General features: G+C 42.3%; 1 protein-coding gene across 1 annotated transcript in view; it reads right to left on the bottom strand.

Moving 5' to 3' along the window:
- The window catches only part of LOC109888468 (leucine-rich repeat-containing protein 49-like), a 55,816-nt gene extending 32,939 nt beyond the window's left edge, over positions 1–22,877 (bottom strand). The window contains exons 1-8 of the mRNA XM_031814253.1: positions 22,629–22,877; positions 22,227–22,295; positions 21,982–22,057; positions 21,660–21,893; positions 21,381–21,489; positions 20,390–20,593; positions 19,130–19,196; positions 15,683–15,826 (exon numbers count right to left, since the gene is read on the bottom strand). Coding sequence (XP_031670113.1) covers positions 15,683–15,826; positions 19,130–19,196; positions 20,390–20,593; positions 21,381–21,489; positions 21,660–21,893; positions 21,982–22,057; positions 22,227–22,295; positions 22,629–22,694 — 969 coding nt within the window. The 5' untranslated portion in view covers positions 22,695–22,877. The remainder of the gene's footprint in view (positions 1–15,682; positions 15,827–19,129; positions 19,197–20,389; positions 20,594–21,380; positions 21,490–21,659; positions 21,894–21,981; positions 22,058–22,226; positions 22,296–22,628) is intronic.
- Positions 22,878–25,308: the final 2,431 nt, after the last annotated feature.

The following is a 25,308-nucleotide window of genomic DNA, read 5'->3' as shown; positions in this document are numbered from 1 at the left end:
TTGCTTCAAAAATATCCAGATCATTTTCCTGCCTCATGATGCCATCTATTTGTGAAGTGCACCAGTCCCTCCTGCAGCAAAGCACCCCCACAACATGATGCTTCCACCCCCGGGCTTCACGGTTGGGATGTTGTTCTTCTGCTTGCAAGCCACCCCCTTTTTCCTCCAAACATAACGATGGTCATTATGGCCAAATAGTTATATTTTTGTTTCATTGACCAGAGGACATTTCTCCAAAAAGTACCATCTTTGTCCCCATGTGCAGTTGCAAACCATAGTCTGTTTTTTTTATGGTGGTTTTGGAGCAATTGGCTTCTTCCTTGCTGAGCGATCTTTCAGGTTATGTCGAAATAGGACTCGTTTTTACTGCGGATATAGATACTTTGTACCTGTTTTCTCCAGCATCTTCACAAGGTCATTTTCTGTTGTTCTGGGATTGATTTGCACTTTTCGCACCAAAGTACGTCCATCTCTAGGAGACAGAAGGCATCTCCTTCCTGAATGGGATGACGGCTGCGTGGTCCCATGATGTTTATACTTGCGTAGTATTGTGTGTACAGATGAATATGGTACTTTCAGGATTTTGTATATTGCTCCCAAGGATGAACCAGACTTGTGGAGATCTACAATTGTTTTCTGAGGTCTTCTCTGATTTCTTTTGATTTTTCCATGATGTCAAGCAAAGAGGCACTGAGTTTGAAGGTAGCCTTAAAATAGATCCACATGGACACCTCCAAATGACTCAAATTATGTCAATTAGCCTATCAGAAGCTTCTAAAGCCATAACATGATTTTCTGGAATTTTCAAAGCTGTTTAAAGGCACAGTCAACTTAGTGTATGTAAACTTCTGACCCACCGGAATTGTGATACAGTGAATTATAAGTGAAATAATCTGTCTGTAAACAATTGTTGGAAAAATTACTTGTGTCATGCACAAAGTAGATGTCCTAACCGACTTGCCAAAACTATAGCTGTTAACAAGAAATTTTGTAGAGTGGTTGAAAAGTGAGTTTTAATGACTCCAACCTAAGTGTATGTAAACTTCCAACTGTATATCAAACTGTAAAAATTCAGTTATAAATGATTTTGTCTTTGTTAAAAATAAGTTGACCCCATTCCTTTTTCCATGCAAGTTCATCTAAGGATGTAGAGTGAGTTTCCTGTAAACAGTATGTTACATTCATTTTCTTTTAGCCATGTAAAGACTGATCTTTTTTTTACAATCTGTTAAACCATTACAATTATAACTGGCTATACTTACTTCACCCCTTACCATAACTAGATACTATTCTCAGTCTAAATCAACCATCATTAGTGCTTGTAAAGTTACTGCCATCAGAGGTATTATCAAACGGTCAAAACTAGAGCTTTCAAATGTCTGATATTTAGAATTCAAGAAATAGGTTCTAGCAATATTTGTTTTATTCCCTTGCCTGTTTTCCTGTGAGCCAATGCCACAGATGTTAGAAAATTGAGACAAGATATTATGTGTGCAGTAAATCTGAGTAGGTTGATGTGTATGATATTGGATGTGATTTAGTGAGAGTGTGTACAATGTCTGTATAAGAGTAAGACTATAATGAGTGATATCCCCCTAAAAAATAACTCCGCCAATTTGCTTGGTTGAGTGTCTATGTGTGTAACATGAAGTTCATATAGCCTTAATATTCATGATGATAATTGTAATCAATAGCGTATCACCGTCATAGTTGCAACATAATTACCTTTAACATCATTGAAAAACACATCCCAGCATTTCCATAGCAATTGACGTTTCACATTATCATGAAAGAGACCTTGCATTACTCTAGAGACGGCTTCACTACAGTACAAATGTATTCCATACAATATGTTATTATTCCCCAATGCCCCTATTCTGATATCTTCCCATTGCTTGTTGTAAACATATATAAACTTGTAGACAAATACATACAAAAGATAGACAAATAATAAACACATTAAATTATAAAACAGTTCTCGACAATAGAGAGAGTGAGAGAAAAGAAGAGGGAGAGAGTGAGAGAAGAGAGCGAGATCAGGTGTGTGTGTGTGTGTATAAGTCCGTATGTGTAAGCGAGCATGTAATTGAGTACGTGTGTGTTCATATCCACTTCATAATGTTCAGATATTTTTACAGTTCCTATACTTGTTTTTTTCGTAAACCCGAAGTCCCTGTAGAATTTAGTACAGCCATGGTGTTATGAAGCTGTCTCGGAATAGCTGTCCATCCATAAAGAGTTTGTCCACAATGAGAAAGGCACACTTAACCTTCTCCCTTTGTTGCCTTTGTACCGGATACAGTCTCTTACGATGTTTGTTTATCTTCCTTGAAAATTGGTAATTGAGACCGAATTTGGTCTCTTTAAGCTCCCTTCCCCTGCTTTTGATCAGCTCCTTTTGATGATAGTGTTTAAATTTTGCGATGATCAGTCGGGGACCCTTGGTCTTGTCGCTCCGATCTCCAAGTCTGTGTACTCGATGGAAAGCCACCTTGTTTACAGTCTCTATAAGAAGTTTCAAGGCGGATTGCATGAATTCTCTGATCGCGCCCTCTGGATTATTGGATGCGTCCTCAGGAATCCCAGAAAATAAATAGATTTTCACGCATGCTACGACTTTGTATGTCTAGTAGCGACTCCTTCATTTCCCTGAGTAGAAAATCCACGTTGGAATTGTGGATTTTTACCTTGGCTGTGAGTGCCTTATTTTCTCCTTGGAGCGTGAGAACTCCAAACTCCCCCTCAGCCCTGCTACCTCCTCACACAACTTTTCCAGTGTTGCATGGATTCCAGCCAGAGCACTAGCCTCTACTTCAACAGTAAGTAAATTATCTGTGTCTGTAGATTAATCTGTTTTTCTTTTTTTGTGTTCTTTTGTGAGGTAGTCGGATCTTTCCATGATGGAGTATGTTGTTCCTCCATAGCGTAAAGCTGTTGGTACTAGTCGATTTCCCTTAGGATCTCCTTAATATCAAGGTTGGCTCTTTACTGTAACCAGTTGTTTTATGAAACGATAACAATGAGTCTTTCCCACGATGACGACAGGTGTCTGTAGTACAGCCACTCGCAGAATCCACACAAAAAAATTGAACACAAGCCGTAAAGGCTAACCGCATCGTGGAATCCTTAGCAACAAAACTTTAGTTCTGATTCAAATCGATTTAATGAAACTATTTTAATATAAACAACACACCGAGTGTAGACAGTACAATGTTCTGTTGCACGCTCTGATCAAACAGTTATTAACTTTATTTTTCAGAGCTGCCCAGAGAGGACATAGTTTTTGTGGGTAGAGACAACTCATTCCACTCTGAGGCTCCAGTATACAAGAAATTACCTTTCTCAGCATTACTCCTGAACCTGTATAAGCGCATATTAGCAACACCTGATCTGGTGCTGTTATTGTGTGCATCCATAACATGGGAAAAGTAATCAATTAGATATCTGGGTGCAGAACCATAAATACTCCTGTAAACCAAACCCAGACTAATCTGGGACACCCTAGCCTCAACAGGCAGACAGGTGAGTTTCTGAATGCAGCTCCTGCCTATGTGAGTATGTGGACTCACCTTCAATACAACCCCGATCAGCTTATTCTGGGCTATCTGGAGCGTCCCCTTTATAAGCTTAGATAAGCCCCCAAACCAAGAAGTAGTAGCATAGTCAAAACTGCATTGAATGAGGGAGTCCTTATCAAGCAGCTTGGACTTTCTAGCCAAAAACTTAGTACTTGCATTAACCTTCTCTAGCACCATGCTCACACCTCACAAGCTTCCATCCCAGGTAGCTAACAGAGGTTTTAGTAGTCAGGACCTCACCCCCTAACTCTACTCTGATTTCAGAGGACCAACACAATTTAGTTCTGGACCCCAAAATTATTTCCTCAGTTTTACCTAAGTGCAGAGACAGCTTATTATCTCCAAGCCATTTGCTAATGCCAGTAAGCACTGTGCTAAGTATGCTCTCCAACATTGTTTTACTTTGTGAGACAACAGAAGTGTAGAGTCATCCGCATAAAGGAAAAGACGGCAAGAGCAAGCAACTTTTATATCGTTTATATACAGTAAAAACAGTAGAGGCCCAAGCACGTTCCCCTGCGGAACGCCATAACGTATTGATTTTGCCTGAGACAGTGAACCATTAACCTCTACTACTTGCTCCCTACCTGACAAATAGAACTTTACTCAGCATAGAGGGATACTGCTTAACCCCTGTGCCTCCAGTTTGGAGATTAGGACAGTGGTTAACTGTATGTCAATCAGTACCATTCCACATAGATTTCCCTCATCAATCTCTTTTCAGATGAAGTCAGTCAAGTAAAGTAGACATGAATCAGTGTAGTATGTTCTTCTAAAACCAGACTTAAAATGATGCATTAGACTGTTTGCTGACATATTCATAATTTTCTCATCTGCAACTCTCTCCAGGATATTTGGTGTTACACTAAGGATAGATACAGGCTTATAATTCATAGGGTCAGACTTTATCCCCTTCTTATACAGAGGTATAACTTTAGCTTGTTTCATGTCTCTGCGAAAGATGCCTTGTTAAAGAGAGAGATTAATGATATGCGTAATACAAGGGGCAATTTGCTCAGCAGAATCTCTAAGAAACCTTGCAGGAATATTATCTAGGCCTGTGGCTTTGGAGCATTTAAGCTCAGCTAGTATACTGGCTATTTTGTCTTTTGCTACCTTTGCAAAAGAAAAAGAGTTTAGCTGAATCCCTAACTCAGAATAATACTTCTTGAATTGGTCGTTTCCATACAAACTGGTGGGCAGCTTGCTAACCAGCTTGCTGGCAACAGAAGTTTAAAAAATAGTTGAATTAATTTGCAACTTCTGCTTTTTCATATACCCTCTCCTCCCTGATGTTCACTCCAATACTGTTACGCTTCTTTTTGGTAGTACTACTACAGCCTAGGTCCTTAAATGATTTCCAAAGCTTTTTAGGGTAATATTGGTTCTCAATGATTTTATCAGCAAAGTAACCCCTCTTAGCTTCATCCATCCTGCTCTGTGCTTCATTTCTGTGACGTTTATATAGGACAAAATCAGGTTGCTTTTGAGAGTTCTCACATTTCTTAAAGGCCTTATTCCTAGCTTGGATAGATTATAGAATCTCATGATTAAACCAAGGGCTAGATCTCTGCTTTACTCTGACCTGTCTAATGGGAGCCATCACATTCACCATATCAAGGAATCTACATTTAACGGCTTCCCAGGCACTGTCTACCCCTACACTATCCAGCACAGGTGACCAGTCAATTTGACCCACTTGCTCCCTAAACATTTCAACACAGTATTTTTTGAGTCCTCTGATTCTAACAGTTTGGTGACACTTAAATACACTGCTCAAATATTTTTAGGGAACACTAAAATAACACATCCTAGATCTGAATGAATTAAATATTCTTATTAAATACTTTTTTCTTTACATAGTTGAATATGCTGACAACAAAATCACACAAAAATGATCAATGGAAATCAAATGTATCAACCCATGGAGGTCTGGATTTGGAGTCACACTCAAAATTAAAGTGGAAAACCACACTACAGGCTGATCCAACTTTGATGTAATGTCCTTTAAACAAGTCAAAATGAGGCTCAGTAGTGTGTGTGGCCTCCACGTGCCTGTATGACCTCCCTACAACGCCTGGGCATGCTCCTGATGAGGTGGCGGATGGTCTCTTGAGGGATCTCCTCCCAGACCTGGACTAAAGCATCCGCCAACTCCTGGACAGTCTGTGCTGCAACGTGGCATTGGTGGATGGAGTGAGACATGATGTCCCAGATGTGCTCAATTGGAATCAGGTCTGGGGAACATAGCATCAATGCCTTCCTCTTGCAGGAACTGCTGACACACTCCAGTCACATGAGGTCTAGCATTGTCTTGCAATAGGAGGAACCCAGGGCCAACCGCACCAGCATATGGTCTCACAAGGGGTCTGAGGATCTCATCTCGGTACCTAATGGCAGTCAGGCTACCTCTGGCGAGCACATGAAGGGCTGTGCGGCCCCCCAAAGAAATGCCACCCCACACCATGACTGACCCACCGCCAAACCGGTCATGCTGGAGGATGTTGCAGGCAGCAGAACGTTATCCACGGCGTCTCCAGACTCTGTCACGTCTGTCACATGTGCTCAGTGGCGAATTTGCCAATCTTGGTGTTCTCTGGCAAATGCCAAACGTCCTGCACGGTGTTGGGCTATAAGCACATCCCCCACCTGTGGACGTCGGGCCCTCATACCACCCTCATGGAATCTGTTTCTGACCGTTTGAGCAGACACATGCACATTTGTGGCCTGCTGGAGGTCATTTTGCAGGGCTCTGGCAGTGCTCCTCCTGCTCCTCCTTGCACAATTACGGAGGTAGCGGTCCTGCTGCTGGGTTGTTGCCCTCCTACGGCCTCCTCCACGTCCTGATGTACTGGCCTGTCTCCTGGTAACGCCTCCATGCTCTGGACACTACGCTGACAGACACAGCAAACCTTCTTGCCACAGCTCGCATTGATGTTCCATCCTGGATGAGCTGCACTACCTGAGCCTCTTGTGTGGGTTGTAGACTCGGTCTCATGCTACCACTAGAGTGAAAGCACCGCCAGCATTCAAAAGTGACCAAAACATCAGCCAGGAAGCATAGGAACTGAGAAGTGGTCTGTGGTCACCACCTGCAGAACCACTCCTTTATTGGGGGTGTCTTGCTAATTGCCTATAATTTCCACCTGTTGTCTATTCCATTTCCAACAGCATGTGAAATTTATTGTCAATCAGAGTTGCTTCCTAAGTGGACAGTTTGATTTCACAGAAGTGTGATTGACTTGGAGTTACATTGTGTTGTTTAAGTGTTCCCTTTATTTTTTTGAGCAGTGTATATGTTAAAGAATTTTTATCAATAATGACTAATTATGTATACATTTCAATCAGGACTGACTAATCAGAATAATATTATATTACTGTATATGTATGAATTTTATTTATAATCCTAGTACTGAATATAATGTGTGTAAATATAATCAAGAATTAGAACAATGACTGTCTGTTCCTTGGTAGAAATGAATGAACTTATAGCCAGACTGGCTAGAATGCTTATCTACACAGGCAGACCTTGGCTCTGTTCATAAATTATCTTAATAGGGAGAGACGATGTGAGAACCATACAGCCATTGTACTGGAGCGGAGATGAGACGGGCTAGTACTAAAACTAATGACGTAATTTTCAGTTTATAACCTGTGGTAAAATGTATAACGGGCAGTACTCTCGAGAATAAACGCTGCTGGTTGACTTTAAGACTGGGCTCTGTCCATTTTATACAAATAAGAGTCATACAAATTCTTATGAATTGACAGTGTTTAATTTTAATTGGGTATTAAAACATAGAGGAATATAATTCCTGTAACAGTATATCTTTTAAAACCCTCCTTGTGTAAAATTTAATAAAATGATCACTGATTCCATAGACTATTACTCCACTCTGCAATATTTTGGATTTATCAGACACCCTTATTGAGTCAAATGTACTTTGCACTGTTTCACATACCCTGGTGGGATTTTTTATCATTTGGGTCAGAGCAAGTGATCTACAGAAGTGCATAAACACATTGTGGGTTAGTCTATTCTTTTTGCAGACATCAGTATTCCCTAACACAATGATTTCCTTCACCATCATTAATAGTGGTGTGGGGGCTGTACTTTGGCAAAGTGGGTGGGGTTATATCCTTCCTGTTTGGCCCTGTCCGGGGGTGTCCTCGGATGGGGCCACAGTGTCTCCTGACCCCTCCTGTCTCAGCCTCCAGTATTTATGCTGCAGTAGTTTATGTGTCGGGGGGCTGGGGTCAGTTTGTTATATCTGGAGTACTTCTCCTGTCCTATTCGGTGTCCTGTGTGAATCTAAGTGTGCGTTCTCTAATTCTCTCCTTCTCTCTTTCTTTCTCTCTCTCGGAGGACCTGAGCCCTAGGACCATGCCCCAGGACTACCTGACATGATGACTCCTTGCTGTCCCCAGTCCACCTGGCCATGCTGCTGTTCCAGTTTCAACTGACCTGAGCCCTAGGACCATGCCCCAGGACTACCTGACATGATGACTCCTTGCTGTCCCCAGTCCACCTGGCCATGCTGCTGCTCCAGTTTCAACTTCCACCTGACTGTGCTGCTGCTCCAGTTTCAACTGTTCTGCCTTATTATTATTCGACCATGCTGGTCATTTATGAACATTTGAACATCTTGGCCATGTTCTGTTATAATCTCCACCCGGCACAGCCAGAAGAGGACTGGCCACCCCACATAGCCTGGTTCCTCTCTAGGTTTCTTCCTAGGTATTGGCCTTTTTAGGGAGTTTTTCCTAGCCACCGTGCTTCTACACCTGCATTGCTTGCTGTTTGGGGTTTTAGGCTGGGTTTCTGTACAGCACAGATATCAGCTGATGTACGAAGGGCTATATAAATAAATTTGATATGATTTGATTTGATTTGAATAGTAGCCCAACAGCTAAATGTCGGGCTAGCTGCCTGCAATCAGAAAACTGAACCAAATCCAAGGGCACAGTTTAGAAAAAAGAGAACATGAATAGTGCATGTGTCACACCCTAATCTGTTTCACCTGTCCTCATTATTGTCTCCATCCCCTCCAGGTGTCGCTTGTTTACCCCAGTGTATTTATCCCTGTGTTTCCTGTTTCTCTGGGCCAGTTCGTCTTGTATGTTTCCAAGTCAACCAGCGGTTTTCCCGTTCTCCTGCTTTTGGCATTCTTCTTTTTCTAGTCCTCCCGGTTTTGACCCTTACCTGTTTCTGGACTTTGTGCCCGCCTGCCTGACCATTCTGCATGCCTTGACCATGAGCCTGTCTACCACTCTGTAACTCCTGGACTCTGATCTGGTTTTGACCTTTTTGCATGTCCACGACCATTCTCTTGCCCTACCCCTTTAGATTAATAAACATTGTAAGACTCCAACCATCTGCCTCATGTGACTGCATTTGGGCCTCACCTTGTGCAATAAACAGACAAAACTAGTACTGACCACACCAATAAAATAGATAGGGATGGATTCTTGATCTGGATTTACTACAAAATGTATAATATACTGTAAATAATATACAGTACTGAATTAGTCATAGAATAATTTGTCCAGTATGTTAAGGCAGCTGAGTGCTCATAGATCAATATTACTTATGCTGTAAGCATATGACCCAGACAGTAAAGTACATTAGAAACCCATGAGAGACACTGCGTTAACATCCAAGGAAACATCAAAGTCACAATAATAAAGGACAGACATCAACATGCCTTAAACTCTCATTCCACTCTGCTACCACATATGAAGGGCAAAGCTTTCATGGGGTCCGATTGACTTAAACATTAATATAATTCAAACAAAAGTCTGATACTCATATTCCTTTTGTTTACGTTATGTTCATACCCCCTGGGCTCTAAGGCTCAAAATCACTATCAAAATGCATATTTTCCCTTGGAAAAAGATTAATGGCAAATGCAGGAGAAGGCTTCTAAAGCTGTAGTAAATGAGGATGAAACTAAACAGGGCCAGGGACAGAATAGAACGAAACTCCCCCCATCCTTGCTCCCTCTGTCCCCCGTAAGGCCTCCTGTTGCTGCATCATCCTGCTCAGCTAACTGACTTTTTCCACATTGTTACGTTACAGCTTTATTCTAAAATTGATTAAATCGTTTTTCCCCCCTCATCAATCTACACACAATACCCCATAATGACAAAGCAAAAACAAGTTTTTAGATTTTTTGCAAATGTATTGATGTAACGGTCGTCGTATGAAGAGGATGTGGACCAAAGCGTAGCGTGATAAGTGTTCATGTTATTTTTATTTAAACTGAACACAAACAAAATAACAAGAGAATGAATGAAAACGAAACAGTCATGTCAGGTGCAGAAACACAAAACAGAAAACAACTACCCACAACCCATAGTGGGAAAACAGGCTGCCTAAGTATGGTTCTCAATCAGAGACAACGACAGACAGCTGTCCCTGATTGAGAACCATACCCCGGCCAAAAACAAAGAAATACAAAAACATAGAAAAAAAGACATAGAACGCCAACCCTAGTCACACCCTGGCCTAACCAAAATAGAGAATAAAATCCTGGCCAGGGCGTGACAATTGAAAATAAAAAACTTAAATATCACATTTACATAAGTATTCAGACCCTTTCCTCAGTACTTTGTTGAATCACCTTTGGCAGCGATTAAAGCCTCAAGTCCTTTTGGTTATGACGCTACAAGCTCGGCACACCTGTATTTGGGGCGTGTCTCCCAATCTTCTCTGCAGATCCTCTCAAGCTCTGTCAGGTTGAATGGGGAGCGTCGCTGCATAGCTATTTTCAGGTCTCTGCTGAGATGTTCAATCGGGTTTAAGTCCGGGCTCTGGCTGGGCCACTCAAGGACATTCAGAGACTTGTCCCAAAGCCAATCCTGCTTTGTCTTGGATCTCTCTGTACTTTGCTCTGTTCATCTTTCCCTCGATTCTAACTAGTCTCCCAGTCCCTGCCGCATGCTTCACCGTAGGGACGGTGCCAGGTTTCCTCCAGACGTGACGCTTGGCATTCAGGCCAAAGAGTTCAATCTTGTTTCTCATGGTATGAGTCCTTTAGGTTCATTTTGGCAAACTCCAAAAGGGCTGTCATGTGACTTTTACTGAGGAGCGGCTTCCGTCTGGCCACTCTACCATAAATGCCTGTGGTGGAGTGCTGCCGAGATGGTTGTCCTTCTGGAAGTTTCTCCCATCTCCACAGAGGAACTCTGGAGCTCTATCAGAGTGACCATCGGGTTCTTGGTCACCTCCCTGACTAAGGACCTTCTCCCCCGATTGCTCAGTTTGGCTGTCTTGGTGGTTCCAAACTTCTTCCATTTAAGAATTATGGAGGCCACTGTGTTCTTGGGGACCTTCAATGCTGCAGACACTTTTTGGTACCCTTCCCGAGATCTATGCCTCGACACAATCCTTTCTCGGAGCTCTATGGACAATTCCTTCAACCACATGGCTTGGTTTTTGCTCTGTCAACTGTGGGACCTTATATAGACAGGTGTGTGCCTTTCCAAATAATGTCCAATCAATTGGATTTACCACAGGTGGACTCCAATCAAGTTGTAGAAACATCTCAAGGATGATCAATGGAAATAGGATGCACCTGAGCTGAATTTCGAGTCTTATAGCAAATGGTCTGAATACTAACGTAAATAGGGTTTTTTATTTTTACAAAATTTGAAAACATTTCTAAAAACCTGTTTTCGCTTTGTCATTTAAAAAATATATATATATTTCACCTTTATTTAACCAGGTCGGCAAGTTAAGAACAAGTTCTCATTTACAATAGCGACCTAGCCAAGGTAAAGCAAAGCAGTTCGACACATACAACAACACAGAGTTACACATGGAGTAAAACAAACATACAGTGAGATAAGGGAGATAGAGGCAAAAAAAAGGCCATGGTGGCGAAGTAAATACAATATAGCAAGTAAAACACTGGAATGTTAGATGTGCAGTGGAAGAATGTGCAAGGTAGAGATAGAAATAATGGGGTGCAAAGGAGCAAAATAAATAAATACCGTAGGGGGAGAGGTAGTTGTTTGGGCTAAATTATAGATGGGCTATGTACAGGTGCAGTCATCTGTGAGCTGCTCTGACAGCTGGTGCTTAAAGCTACTGAGGGAGATAAGTGTTTCCAGTTTCAGAGATTTTTATAGTTCGTTCCACTCATTGGCAGCAGAGAACTGGAAGGAGAGGCGGCCAAAGGAAGAATTGGTTTAAGGGGTGACCAGAGAGATATACCTGCTGGAGCACGTGCTACAAGTGGGTGCTGCTATGGTGACCAGCGAGCTGAGATAAGGGGGGACTTTTCCTAGCAGGGTCTTGTAGATGACCTGGAGCCAGTGGGTTTGGCGACGAGTATGAAGCAAGGGCCAGCCAACGAGAGTGTACAGGTCGCAGTCATTATGGGGTATTGTTTGTAGAATGATGAGGATTTGTATTTATTTAATCCCTTTTAGAATAAGGCTGTAAGGTAACAAAATGTGGAAAAAGTCAAGGGGTCTGAATACCTTCCAAATACACTGTATGTGCACGTCAGTGGCAGTTTGCATTGGGTTACAAAATAAAGCCATAGCCTACTTTAGGCATAAACAAAAGAAGACTACTGTATGCATACAGTACGTCAACCCACCACACCACTCAGTGACTTAGTTAGGGGGACATTAATGGTGGGCTGCTCTAACATAATTACTGTATAAACAACTAAGGAGAAGAGGAGTGCATTCACTTCATGCTGTTCAGGCACCATTATACAACACTTTTAATGTGCTGTCTTCTACAGTTTATCAGAGTACACCCAATATGTTCTCCCTGTTTATTATGCTTATTATGCATTTTGGTTGAACCAAAATATTACATGTAACAACATTTTTATGAAATTGGAAACAATTAAATTGTGAAATTAAATTAAACAATAATATATGTTGATGATAATGCTAACAATACCCTAATATATTCATTATGCTGTAAACTATTGTCTTTTAGCAGTTTCACTCAATTCCTTATAATCAACCTAATAATTATGACACAACCCTCACTATTGCCATTCGTTGCACTAATTGCACTGTTTGTCTACATAACCTGGTTCAAGCATTCATGACATTACCCTGAAGAAGGCACAGTGACGCCGAAACGTTGGGTGTTTTACACAATAAATGACTAGGAGTTTATACATATGGTGTGTGTGACTCTCTTTGTTTTTATAGCTTACTGTCTCTAACACTAACAGTATTACAGGGATGCTGCCTCCGCAGGGGTGCTGTTGCCATAATTAGGATTATGGCTATGTCTTATTGGAGAAGTCGTGAAATAATTAAATCAATCACTGCATAAATAATAATGAGAGAGACAGGTGCAAGGAAGGCTGTAATCTCTGCCATTAGCAACACTGCTTTTATAGGAACATTTCTCTACTGCTACATGAGAACACACATTAACAGTACTGTCTGCTGCTGCATCCCCATAGTGACAGGAACGCTCTGCTCCTGAAATAAAAACATTAGATGACTGTGCGCTCCCACTCACAGTGACACATAGTAGGCTTTGAGGAGAACGCTGCAATGAATCCTTATAACATACATTTCTGCATGCTGAAAATGCAATTCATACCACAGTATGAGCACATACACCTGATTCCCAGACTGAATATGCACCCCTGCTTCTCCATCAGTGTAACAGGACTTCCAGCTCTGACTGTGGCTGAGTCTAAATTTAGACACAGAGTCTTAGACAGAGTGATGTCATCACTGGGCTGATGTGGTGCATAAAAAAGCCCACTGTCTGTCCACCACTGTCTATCTCATCTTCTAACAGCAGGGGACCAGAGACGAGGAGGTGTGTCTGAACCTGGTGTCCGTCTCTCTCCTGCGTGTCCTGGGCTTCACCTCTACAGCTCAGCTCCACCCCAGCTATGCTGACAGCTGACGTGTGTTAGATTTTCTCACACACTGAGGAGCTCCCCTACAACCATTACTGTGCCAACACAACCTCTCATAACCGCTGTCTCTGCTGCACGCAACAACACTCTACAAAGAGAAGCGCCAACAAACACGTGTGTGTGTGTGTGTGTGTGTGTGTGTGTGTGTGTGTGTGTGTGTGTGTGTGTGTGTGTGTGTGTGTGTGTGTGTGTGTGTGTGTGTGTGTGTGTGTGTGTGTGTGTGTGCATGTGTGCATGTGTGTGTGATCCTTAGTAAGTGCTACTGGTGACCTGGTCATTCAATGGCTGAGGTTGTTTAAGTTACTTGTCTTTTAGAGAGTGCATACAATATACAGACTAAAACCATACAGAACAGTATCTCACCCATTCATCACAAACAGAGTGATACTCTGTTACCATCATCTCCAAACTGTTCCATTTTAGGTGTCATTCAGGATGGTTTTCTAGGGTAAACAAACCTTTCAGACATGTACCATGTGTAGCACAGTACCCAAAGGGTTATACATACAGAATGTCTAAAATACTGGCCTTCCATGTAACTGAGCCCAATGTTTAAGTGTAGGTTTAAACTTGTTTGGAAAAGTGCACTTCAATGTATTTGTCTTTCCCTTCAAGTCCTTTCCAAAAAGCCACTATATTCCTCTCTAGAATGAAAAGGAAAACATTTTAAGACACCTGAAAGTATCTGTGTTTAGTTTGCGCCTGCAATCCGAATAATGAAAGAGCCTTGAGAAAAATGCTGAAGGGTAGAATTTTTTCTCCACCCTCCCGTGAGGCCAATAAAACATTATATCCGATTATTAAAAGTGGAAGTAATTTCATCAAAACTTCTAAGTGAGTAAACAGGAGCTGTAGTTGATAAGATGAGACACTTCTGTTTTTATCTACAATTTATCCTGCCTGGCCACGTGATAGAAGTCAGGATTAGACGTCCATCCATGTCTGAGGACGTCGGGAGTTGACATAGAAACTGGCCGCTAGGCAAAATTTGAAATTTGACGTTTGAGAAACATGCATGAACGTCTAATTCTGACGTGAGAGCATGTTGAATTTTCCAGCATACCAAGTGAGGGAAGGGTTTGGAGATGTCAGACTTGTATACAAATGAAGGACCTGTTAAGGCCTGTTTGTGCTCCTCTGTTGATCAGAAATACTATACTATAGAAACGTAAGGGGAGGGAAATTCTGTTTCAAAAATATCCTATTTCACTTCCACTGGAGTCAGCATGAGGAGGGGTTAATGAGCTAGCTATTTCCCCTTGGTAACCACCGTAGATGACAGGAGGACAAGTATGCTACTTCACTTCGTGTTTTTTCTTGGTGAGACATGAAACAGAAAAACTTCTAAATGTGATACCAAGACAAACATCAAAATAAGGAAAACATGCAAAGGCTTGTGCCCAGCAGCGGGGGATGATAACAAGATGAAAGAAGAATCTGCAGCTAACATCATCATCTAAGACGAAAATGATAATCTAGTCTACACATGTCAATGCATGAGTAGGTAGGGGGACAGACACTGGCAACACCTTGGGGACGGTCAGAGGTTTGATACACAGCAAGAAGCTAGCTTAAGCCGTCAGCTGTATGCCAACGAGTGTGTATATATCAAACCACGACAGTTGGATGTGTGCATCTGTTAAAATTGGCAGCATTAGCAACACAGCAGCATACTGTTCTTGCACAGTATATTGCAGAGTGGGGGGAACCATCCTCAACCATTACTGTGATGATAGAAGGGCCAAGCTGTTTGCGATCTTAGCACAGATCTGAATCACTACAGGCCTGAGCCATTACATCTGCACAGTGCATTAGTATGAGCCCAAAGGATTAGACACGATCCAGATGCTTCAGTTCAGAACAGCCAGAGCTCTGCTCAACCATCAGTCAGTCAGTAGCCCCCTCAGTATGTCATGCCTGCAGTCCCTCCACCAACCCCAGCCTGTGGCCCCTCAGATCCCAAAACCCAGCAGCTCTCAGTATGTATGCTCTTTTGTGTGTATGTACAGTACTGACATGTATGTGTAACTGATAGATGTGCGTGCACACATACACAATGTTTTTAAATATATGTAAATTGTAAAGTATTTTGTCTGTAAGGTATTTTTCCAAGTAAGACTAGCTGTCGCCATTGGCGTCGACTAATGGGGATCCTTATGAAATAAAATCCCCTCCCCTCCTCTCCCTCACCACAGTGGAGATGCAGTTGCGTCTCAGGTTGATCTCGGTCAGTGAGTCCAGGCCCTGCAGGTTGTCCACCCTGGAGATGCAGTTCCCTGCCAAGTTCAACACACGCAGCTCAGACAGGTGGGAGAGGTTCCCTATCTGGGAGATCTGAAGGCACAGGGAAACACAGACAGAAACATCACTGTGATAAACTGGTGAAATGTTCTCTTAAGTCATGATGAATGAAAGGCTCACACCATCAGGGGCTTGACTTGAGGCTGTGCTGCTGTAAATATATTAGGGAGGTGATAGGGGCCAAAAGGGTGATTTTCAGTGTTGAGAATATGCTCTGTGTTGTCTAAATCAAATGATGAGACATGCCAGTTCTGTTTGTTGTGCAAAATAAAACTTGAGTACAGCGGAAGTAGAGCAGACACCTGTGTACCGTGATTTACTAGCCTAAGGCCATTCCATATTCTCTGCTAAAAACAGCCCAAAATAAATTATACCTTCAAATGAGTTGGAGATAACTTCTTTGAATTTTTAACATTCAATGTTACCATCCAATTCAACCCTTACAATCACTCCTTTTGTTTCTGACCCACATTATCATAATTTCGATGTCAAAACAAAGTCAGGGTTCTCTTTGAACTATGAGTCCAAACGACATCCAAAATCCAAAAGGGTCAGTAGTAGTGAAATGTGGCCCTGGCCTCATTCTGGTTGAGGGGGAACTGTAGGGCCTCTTGTCAAAATGAAACTAACTACTTCAGGACCCATGGGATTCCCTGGTTGCTGTCTGTCTGTCAGTCTGAGTGTGGGGCTGTGAGGTGTGTGCCACTCAGTCCTGTGTCATCTCCATTTCAGGAAGAGGTCAGGTTTACGTCCCAAATGGCACCCTATTCCCTATGTACGGGCTCTGGTCAAAAGTAGTGCACTATATAGGGAATAGGATGCCATTTGGGACACGCCCCAGTACTACAGTAACTACCACTGAGAGGCCGGCTTTTGGGGTTCCCTTTCCCTTGATGATGATACACTGCGTGTTACTCCAGGGGTCAAAGGTTGAAAGGCTCCTGCAGTGAGCTTGATGCAAGTAGACATGAATCAAGACAGACTGAGTATGGTTGTTAGCTTAGGGCAGAATCTAAATGAACAGTGAACATCATTTAAGGGACAAAAGCTGCACAGAGCTCTGGAGCTCTGGCTAAAAGAGCCTCTGCTTTTCCCTTCCAATTAGGGGAGGGAGGGGGGTGACCGCCTGCTCTCCACATCTAAGCCCTTCCATGAGTGATACTGAGGCACACTCTTCTCTCTCTCTCCTCTTTCATAGCTTGACCAGACAGTGCTGTCATAGCCTAAGCACTCTAAGGCCAGTGTAACAGTGCTATGTCATAGCTATCTATTTGTACAGAAAGTTGTCAAGCTGTCAGTAGTGAGTAGTAGAAGTGGTATCTCAGTTATGGAGTTCAGACAATAGGCCCAGGTGTATTAAGTCCCCCAAATGCCTCTCATAATACTGTTGTTGTTGGACAGAGACCAGAGAGACAGGCAAGAGCCGTTGAGATTGAAACAACTTTTGTTATGACTGCTGACAAATACAACAGAGTGAGGTAATGTTCCACTCCAACTGAGGCTTCCCAGTGGTGTTCTCTTTGATTCACAGTTCCACCATGGTTCCAATGAAAAGCATTCTCTCTCTCAAGTCCACTTTAACACAAGTCAGCACATGGCTAAACTAATCTCTGCCCTGGCTGGGCCTGGGACATCATCCTCTGCAAAGCTAAGAAACCCAGAGTGTCCACTCCACACTGGCTGTATCTTTCACTGAACAGTAATTTTACATCTCTCATCAGGGCAGATTAGATCATCTCATCTGAAAATATTTAACTGGGTTGTGTTACAGATAACTGTGGAACTGCTTTCTGTTGGGGTGGATCACGCATCCAAAATATGTTACAGTGGTTCCCCGCTCATTTTACAGAGGAGGAACATGGGAGGTCAGGGCACTGTTGAAGTCTTAATGTCCTATAGGGACATTTGCTCTTCAGGCAGGGTCACATCTGTCCTTTATATGTCTTAAAATAAAAATGGCAAAGTGCATTGTAAGTTTCAAATAATTTCATAATTAAGTTAAATATTGTCTGTTTGATGAATGATTTTGAATTTCTAATGTAATTCATTGTAGACATCATATACTGGTACTCCTTGCATTCCTGATACAATAAATGTAGTGCCATTCAAAAACTCTCAAGGGATAAAAAATGTTGTAGACTTGTCCTCATTGAATAGCAGCCGTTATCGCTAGTGTCAACTAGATACAGAGGATCATATTGTGAGCACAATCCATCACTCAACCAATGGAAGGACATGTTATTTAACAATATGATGTCATCCTCTAACTCCAGGACCTGGTCAATGGGCTTGAATGTCCTTCCTTCCCAAAGAGGATATTCCTCTTGAACATTTCCAACAAACTGGAAATATGACAACTTCCTATCCCCAGAGCACATCTCCCTTCTGGGTAAAACGAGAGGCCAGACAGGGGTGATTTGAAATTAGGGCAGAAATTATCCCTTGTTTGTGGTCATACATAGGTGACTTAAACACTGCTGTGCTTTGGAAAGTACAAATGTGGTAAGAAGAAGACACAGTATGTTCGTGGTCAGAAGTCACTGGAAAACAACGGCTGCTGGGTAGATTAACAGAAACCAATGTTTAATTGGGAATGAGAGTATGAGACACATGAAAAAGAGCAGCCGGAGTCAGAGAGAGGAGTCTCACAGGGACTCTGGATTGACTTTCACTGGAACAATGTGGGTGATATACTGGCAGCACCTTTCAAACAACCAGCACTGCGGACAGATGACTTTTCAATCCTATCCTCTTTTTACAGGTGCTGGCAAAATCCTGATTTGACACCAGCATTTCTGTGATCCCCTCTCTTCACAGGCTTTTAATACGTTGTGACAGCAGCCAGATCATACTGTAGGCCTATCTAAGGAGAAAAGCTCATCAAATCGGCCTTTGCTCAACTTACCATTCATGAGTTGTAGAACAGCTTTATCAGGTTTTCCTTCATTGTAAAAGGAACAGAAATAGCCTTGCCTGTTAGAGAAATTATAGTAATTGAAGAAGAACTGTAAGGTAACCCAGAGCAAGACTGGGATGTGTGGAAGTAAGCTCCTAAATATGTTTTAATTTGGTGGGAAAACAAAAGAAAGGTAAAGTACTCTAGTAACGATGGCGCCCAATTTTTCAGTTTTTGATTTGTTAAAAAAGTTTGAAATATCCAATAAATGTCGTTCCACTTCATGATTGTGTCCCACTTGTTGTTGATTCTTCACAAAAAAATACAATTTTAAATCTTTATGTTTGAAGCCTGAAATGTGGCAAAAGGTCGGAAAGTTCAAGGGGGCCGAATACTTTCGCAAGGCACTGTATAATTTTCAAAGGTTTGAAACATGGTACCTGATTGCCATGCAAGTCCAGAACATCTAGTTTAGTCAGGTTATCCAGACTGCATATCCTCTGGATTCTGCAAAACATTAAACAGACAATAATATTAACATCATCCTCTCTGGTATTCTATCCAAGATATCTCTCCTATAACACAACGTTACTATGACAAAGAGCTGGTATCCCATCTGCTAACTGAATGGTTACCAGGCACAGGAAATGGGATTGTCAAAGAGCGGTAGGAATTGATTTTCTACTGATGGTTAAGTTGACTGTTTTCCACTGTCCTGTCATCCAGGATTGTCTATACAGACCAAACTGGGAAGTTAGAATTTCAAAGGGACTGTAACCTATCAGAAACCTAAATCTGTGGTATGCTTTGCTTGAACGGTACCGCAGACTGTTCTGAAAGTGGGTTCTAAAAAGACAAATGTCAGGTTTTACAGACTCTGGAACAAAACCAGACCTCAGCAATGGGATCCCGGTGGCATTTGCCATGATTTGTGACTTTAATCTTCCTCCCTCCTGACCTTTAGTTTTAAAGTAAGGTGATGTTAGATGTAAGATTCACAAAGAGAACAGTGGTATGGTTTGGTACAGAAATTGGGCACCTGCAGGAAAGCACTTTTCAATGGAGGTTGATATATAGGCTAGCTGTGCTGTGGCGGTCATACAGTATCACTTAATCCAAAAAGCAGGATGTGCATATCCCTACGGTAACATCTTTATAAATGTAAAGAAAAATCCCACCAAAAAAAGACAGCATAAAAAGTTTTTCATCTGAGCCGGCCGACACAGGGAGACCCATGGAGCGGCGCACAATTGGCCCAGCATCGTCCAGGTTAGGGGAGGGTTTGGCCGGCAGGGATGTCCTTGTCCCATCGCGCTCTAGCAACTCCTGTGGCAGGACCTGTGGCGCATGCACGCTGACACGGTAGCCAGGTGTACGGTGTTTCCTCCGAAACATTGGTGTGGCTGGCTTCCGGGTTATGAAGGCATTCTGTCAAGAAGCAGCGCGGCTTGGTTGGGTTGTGTTACGGAGGACACACGGCTCTCAACCTTCGCCTCTCCCGAGTCTGTATGGGAGTTGCAGCGATGAGACAAGACTGTAACTACCAATTGGACACCACGAAATTGGGGAGAAAAAGGGGTAAAACATTTTTTTTACGGTTTTTCATCTGTCCTTGAAACCATGCACTGTAAAAGCACCAAAATGATTGGGAGCTCCTATCCTATTGTTCTGTTTGTATGCTTGAGAAACATAACACAAACCTGTTCTTGCCCAGCATAAGCACTCTGAGAGAGGCCAGGGCTGAGATGCCAGACATCTGGGAGATGTGGTTGTCATACAGGTCTAGGAAGGCAAGGTGCCGCAGATGAGACAGATTGTGGATGTGCGTGATGAGGTTGTGCTGAAAGTTAAGCAGCCGCAGCCTACCCATGCCCTCCAGCAGGGGACACTCCTCCAGACCACGCCTGACACACAAAACACAAAAGCATTGTCAACAACACCACTCTGTGAGAGGATGACCCTGTATTATCTTGTTATGATGCAGAGGAGAGAGGGCTCACAGTAAGAAAAGGTACAAGCCACCTGATACCACACTGTCTGCCTTCCAACACTGGCAGGCAGGGTTCAGGAGATCTCATTATTCTAAGTGGATGAGGCTATGGATATGGTTTATTGTTGACTAGTCTCTGCTGAGTCCCCAACAAACGAATGATCCGGATTTCAGGGGAAATGGAAAGAGAGCCTGTGACAGGACTTCCGCTTTTGGATGTTAACAAGGCCATGTTCAGTTGCCAAACGTTCTCGAACGTTGCAGATAGAAATGACATGACTAGAGCCGATGTGATTCCTTATTCTACATATTAGAGATGCAAGTTTGATCTACATAGCCTATTTCTATCTGAATATTCCAAAACGTTCATTCCTGCTGAACGTGCCCGGCGACACTCCATCTTAACTCCTCCTCCAAATTTACTGGATTGTTTGAACAGTGCAGAAGAGAACTTCCCCTGGCAGTTTTTTTCGCCATTCTCATCAAAACCAGTATATAGAGGATCTAGTTTCAGGCGTTTCTTTCACGCCTGCAAAGTTGACATGCACTGTCAGAGGGCAGGATAATCTTTATGAGGGACTTTGCTGCACCCTACTGGTGAGTCCAAGCAATTACAAACTTGGCATTCCATTGCAGGACAGTGTACTGAGAAGCTCAACATAGACCACTGAACAAACAAAGCCATGAGTGTTTTAGCCTACCTGTCCAAATCTAGTCGCTCAGGACTCAAAGCACAGTCATCACGGGAACGAAAGGCAATTGGAAAACTAGAGGGAGAATTCTCACTCAATGATATGGCATCACCTGGTCCTGTTACAAAGACACATTTGTTCAGAAAAGCATCAGGTTTTACATGTCCAGAAGTATTTAACTTGAGCACAGAGCAGAATGTTCCATTAGACTAACTTTGATCCATGACAAAAAGCAGGGGGGCTGGCACTGCTGAAGAGAGGGGGAGGTTCCTGAGTGCAGTCACTCACCAGTTGGCAGGGTGAGGGGTGAGGTACTGTGGGAGTTGATGGCCCCTGCACTGTTTGTTGCTCTCCTAGGCTTCACTCTGTGTGGCTGTGGTCCTAGGTCACCAGTCAGCCCACTGGGTAGAGCAGCAGCTGGGGGTAGGAGGGGACGCTCAGGGCCCATAAACTCACTGACAAACGCCAGCACAGGGGTGTGGAGAGGCCTGCAGCCGCCACTGTCTGCATTAAGCCTGCTGTCTGGAGAGAAAGTAAATGGTGAGACAGAGAAGACGGGGACAGGTAAGAGACTGTCACGGTGTCTTGTAATTTAGTCAGGTGGTAGTACCTTGTCTTGGTGGATTCATTTTCATGGTGTCCATGTTTATCCCGTTTGTAAAGTCTTTAGACCATCGGACGTCCAGCTGTCAAATAAAACATTTAATGAATTAGAAATATATAATTATGATAATTAAAGGGCACTCAAGACACAATGTCATGCTTTCCATGTTCATGCATTGTCTCATTAAAATAGTATAATTTGGGGAATGGGGACACTCCTCACTGTGGATCTATCTACAAAGGCAAACTCACTGGTCTCTGAACATTTCTCTCTGGTATTTGAGAGTTCACTGCTGTAAAGTGCAGTTTATAGCTGTTGACCTGGGGGAATGACAGAAAAAGATGAGGCAACTTAAGACTGGCAATTGTAACAATAGACGAACAACAACTAAGCCAAGAGTCCACTATATGGTTACTTTTCTCTCTAGACAGCAGGCTTAATGCAGCAGGCTTGATAATATTCATGCATTTGTGGAGCAACAACATGCAACCCAGCCACTGTAACGTCAGCTAGATAGATAGCAATCTTGCTAATTTATATGACTGTTACAGAGTTGCATTAGCTTTCTGGATAAGCTAGCTAGCATGCTAACTCTTTCCTAATAAAGACAGAGAGAAAGTAAAGAGTATTTATTTTGGACACATCGTTCTTACCGTGGGAGAAAGACACCTTCCTGTAATGGCTGTATTGTTGTTGGTCTGCTGTCTTTGTGGCCGCATTTTTGCTAGTGTTACAACGTTGCTAGTCCGCTTGCTATAATGTGGCTAACTAATCAGTTTTGTTGTTTAACGTCAATGCTAATTATTTTAAAATGTATTGTTGTGAACTGATGCTACAATGTAAAAATGGCTCATCATGTCACTGACACAGCACTAACTTCGCTGGCAACGCCCATCGTTTCTATGGAAACGAAAACACTTCTACCTTGGTTACACCACATCCTGTCTCAATATAAGTAATCCCGCCAACAACCCTAAAAATGAAAGGTTCCGCTTGTAGAATTACCGGTAGAATATGAATAGAATGGAATAGATCATTATTGTTAATTTGATTAGGACTGAAAATCCAACTTCTGCCTAATCGACTTTTTACATGTCTTCTACTCGGCATTCCACTATACGGTTATACCCTGAGCTAAAGCCTAGGTATTAGGTTAACGTTATCTGTTACCAAGTCTCAGGCAAGGTTATCACCTTCTCCGCAATAACCCCAGTTTATAGGAATCACTGACCAAGTCTGGGTCACGCCACCAATTTGACAAGAATGTGTTAGCCTGCTGAGCTAAACCCTAGGTCTCGGTTTTAGGCAAGGTTAGGCTATCACGCACCTAATCGCCTCCATTATTCATTTGTATGAGCAATACAAGTAAGGAAGTAATCCAAATACCTATTTCATAGCCGTGTCCTCTTACACTATTAGTGATGCACTCATAAACACTTTTTAAAAGAAAAATCTCTCCACTGGTGACCCTCTCATTGTTATAAAGCATTGGTTACACTGTCTCTCAACTAGAAAGGATAAGAGCTAGGAATGGACTCTCACTCAGACCCATCAAAGCGACATCCCACACACATGCTCATCACAAGGATATATTAATATATTCATAAAACTGACACATTTGTGGGAGATGATGTTGTAATCTTTTGTGACAAGCAGATAATGGAATGCTCTGTATAAATGACAGTTCTTCCACAATTGACCTAGCTACTTCTGTTGTGACACAATGTCACTTTTGTAATAATTTATTTACTACATACAGAACAAATAATGGTTAGTATACTTCAGAGATAATTGTCCCACATCAAAGCATATAATTATGGTTCTGCTGTCAATCACTTCTGCAGGCATTTTATAAGGGCATGATGAAGTGGATTATATGAATGTGATATATATCTCACAATTGCCAATAAAAAACATGCCGCTAAGACACAGGGATCAATGTAAATTGTCTGTCGTTATGTATTATGCATGGGGACTTGGCCAGTCAGAGCGCTCTAGGGTACAGAGGTCTATAAATATCTTGTCTGACTCAGAATGAGGGTGTGATGTGGAGCAGAAGTAAAATGCTGCACTCATCTGTAAATCGAAAAACATAAGATCTAGCATCCTTTAGGGAGTAATAGAATCCTGAATAAGACAAAAGAAAGAAACATTGTATTTTTTGTTGGCGATAAAACTAAGCAAACCCTTCAATATCAGTAGTGAGTTATATACTGTAGGTTACAGCACAGAGCATTTACAGACTGTGAACAATAGAGATTTTCTGTCAAAGAAAGGTGCTGGAGTCTGGACCCACAGAGTCAGTTTGTTCCACATACAGTAATAGCTGACGTACATGTATGCATGGATGAGAAACACACACCTTCTGACAGTCACCTAGGACAGACTCACAAAGGATTCTCTATTATCACCAGGGCATGTATATTTACAAAGACATACATGCATATTTTCCTTCAACTTTACTCCAAACATCTTTCATTCAAGGCAGGATTGCCCAATCATGTATCAAATGATTTTGTGAAAGATTGCATCACATTCACAAGCTCAAAAAGCAAAATGTTTCACAATGTTCCTAAGAATCTCATGACTACTGATTGATATATTTCCCTTCAGATTCTTCCCAATTGGGACACAGGAAAAACACATATCAAATATAACTAAAGTGTAGATGATAAATTAAACCTTGTAAAAACAGAATAATAAAGCAATTGTTCAGCTTTCTCTATCCAGATGTCCAGAATGGACAAAATCATACAGACAAAGAAATGTGTACATTTAAAATAAACCAACATATGTAAGATGCTTTGTAGGATTACAAATTAACAAATTAACACCCTTGTTGTTGAATGTTAAGTACAGGCTAATGGTGGTCACAATTGCATTCAGTCTGGACAAAGAGGAAATACCAGCTCTGCTCTGATCAAGAGGGGAGCTCATTTTAACTCAGCTCAGTTTATAGCAATCAGCTTACTCCTGCCAAAGGTGTCCCAAATGGCAGCCTATTCCCTATGGGCCCTGGTTAATTGTAGTGCACTTTAAATGGAATATGGTGCCATTTGGGGTGCAACTCATGTCTCTATTGGGACTGTTTCCTGCTGCAGACACCTGACAGATAAGCTGTTGGGGGGGGGGGGGGGGGGGGGGGGGGTGTTGGAACATATTCCTGCAGGGCCATTATCTGATTGATGTCTGCTCCTGGCTTGTGGCACTGGGAGGTACAGCATGTGGTTCAGAGTATGAGTCAGTCCACCAGCTGTACAACTCTTGCCAACAGGGTGGAGAAAACATCAAGTCATCTCAGGCTTGGCAACTGTATTAGCAATGGTGTAGCAA

The sequence above is a fragment of the Oncorhynchus kisutch genome, linkage group LG3 (genome assembly GCF_002021735.2).
Source record: "Oncorhynchus kisutch isolate 150728-3 linkage group LG3, Okis_V2, whole genome shotgun sequence".
NCBI classification, from domain to species: domain Eukaryota; kingdom Metazoa; phylum Chordata; class Actinopteri; order Salmoniformes; family Salmonidae; genus Oncorhynchus; species Oncorhynchus kisutch.
Note: the sequence above shows the minus strand (reverse complement) of the source record. Positions and strands in the feature narration are given on the sequence as shown.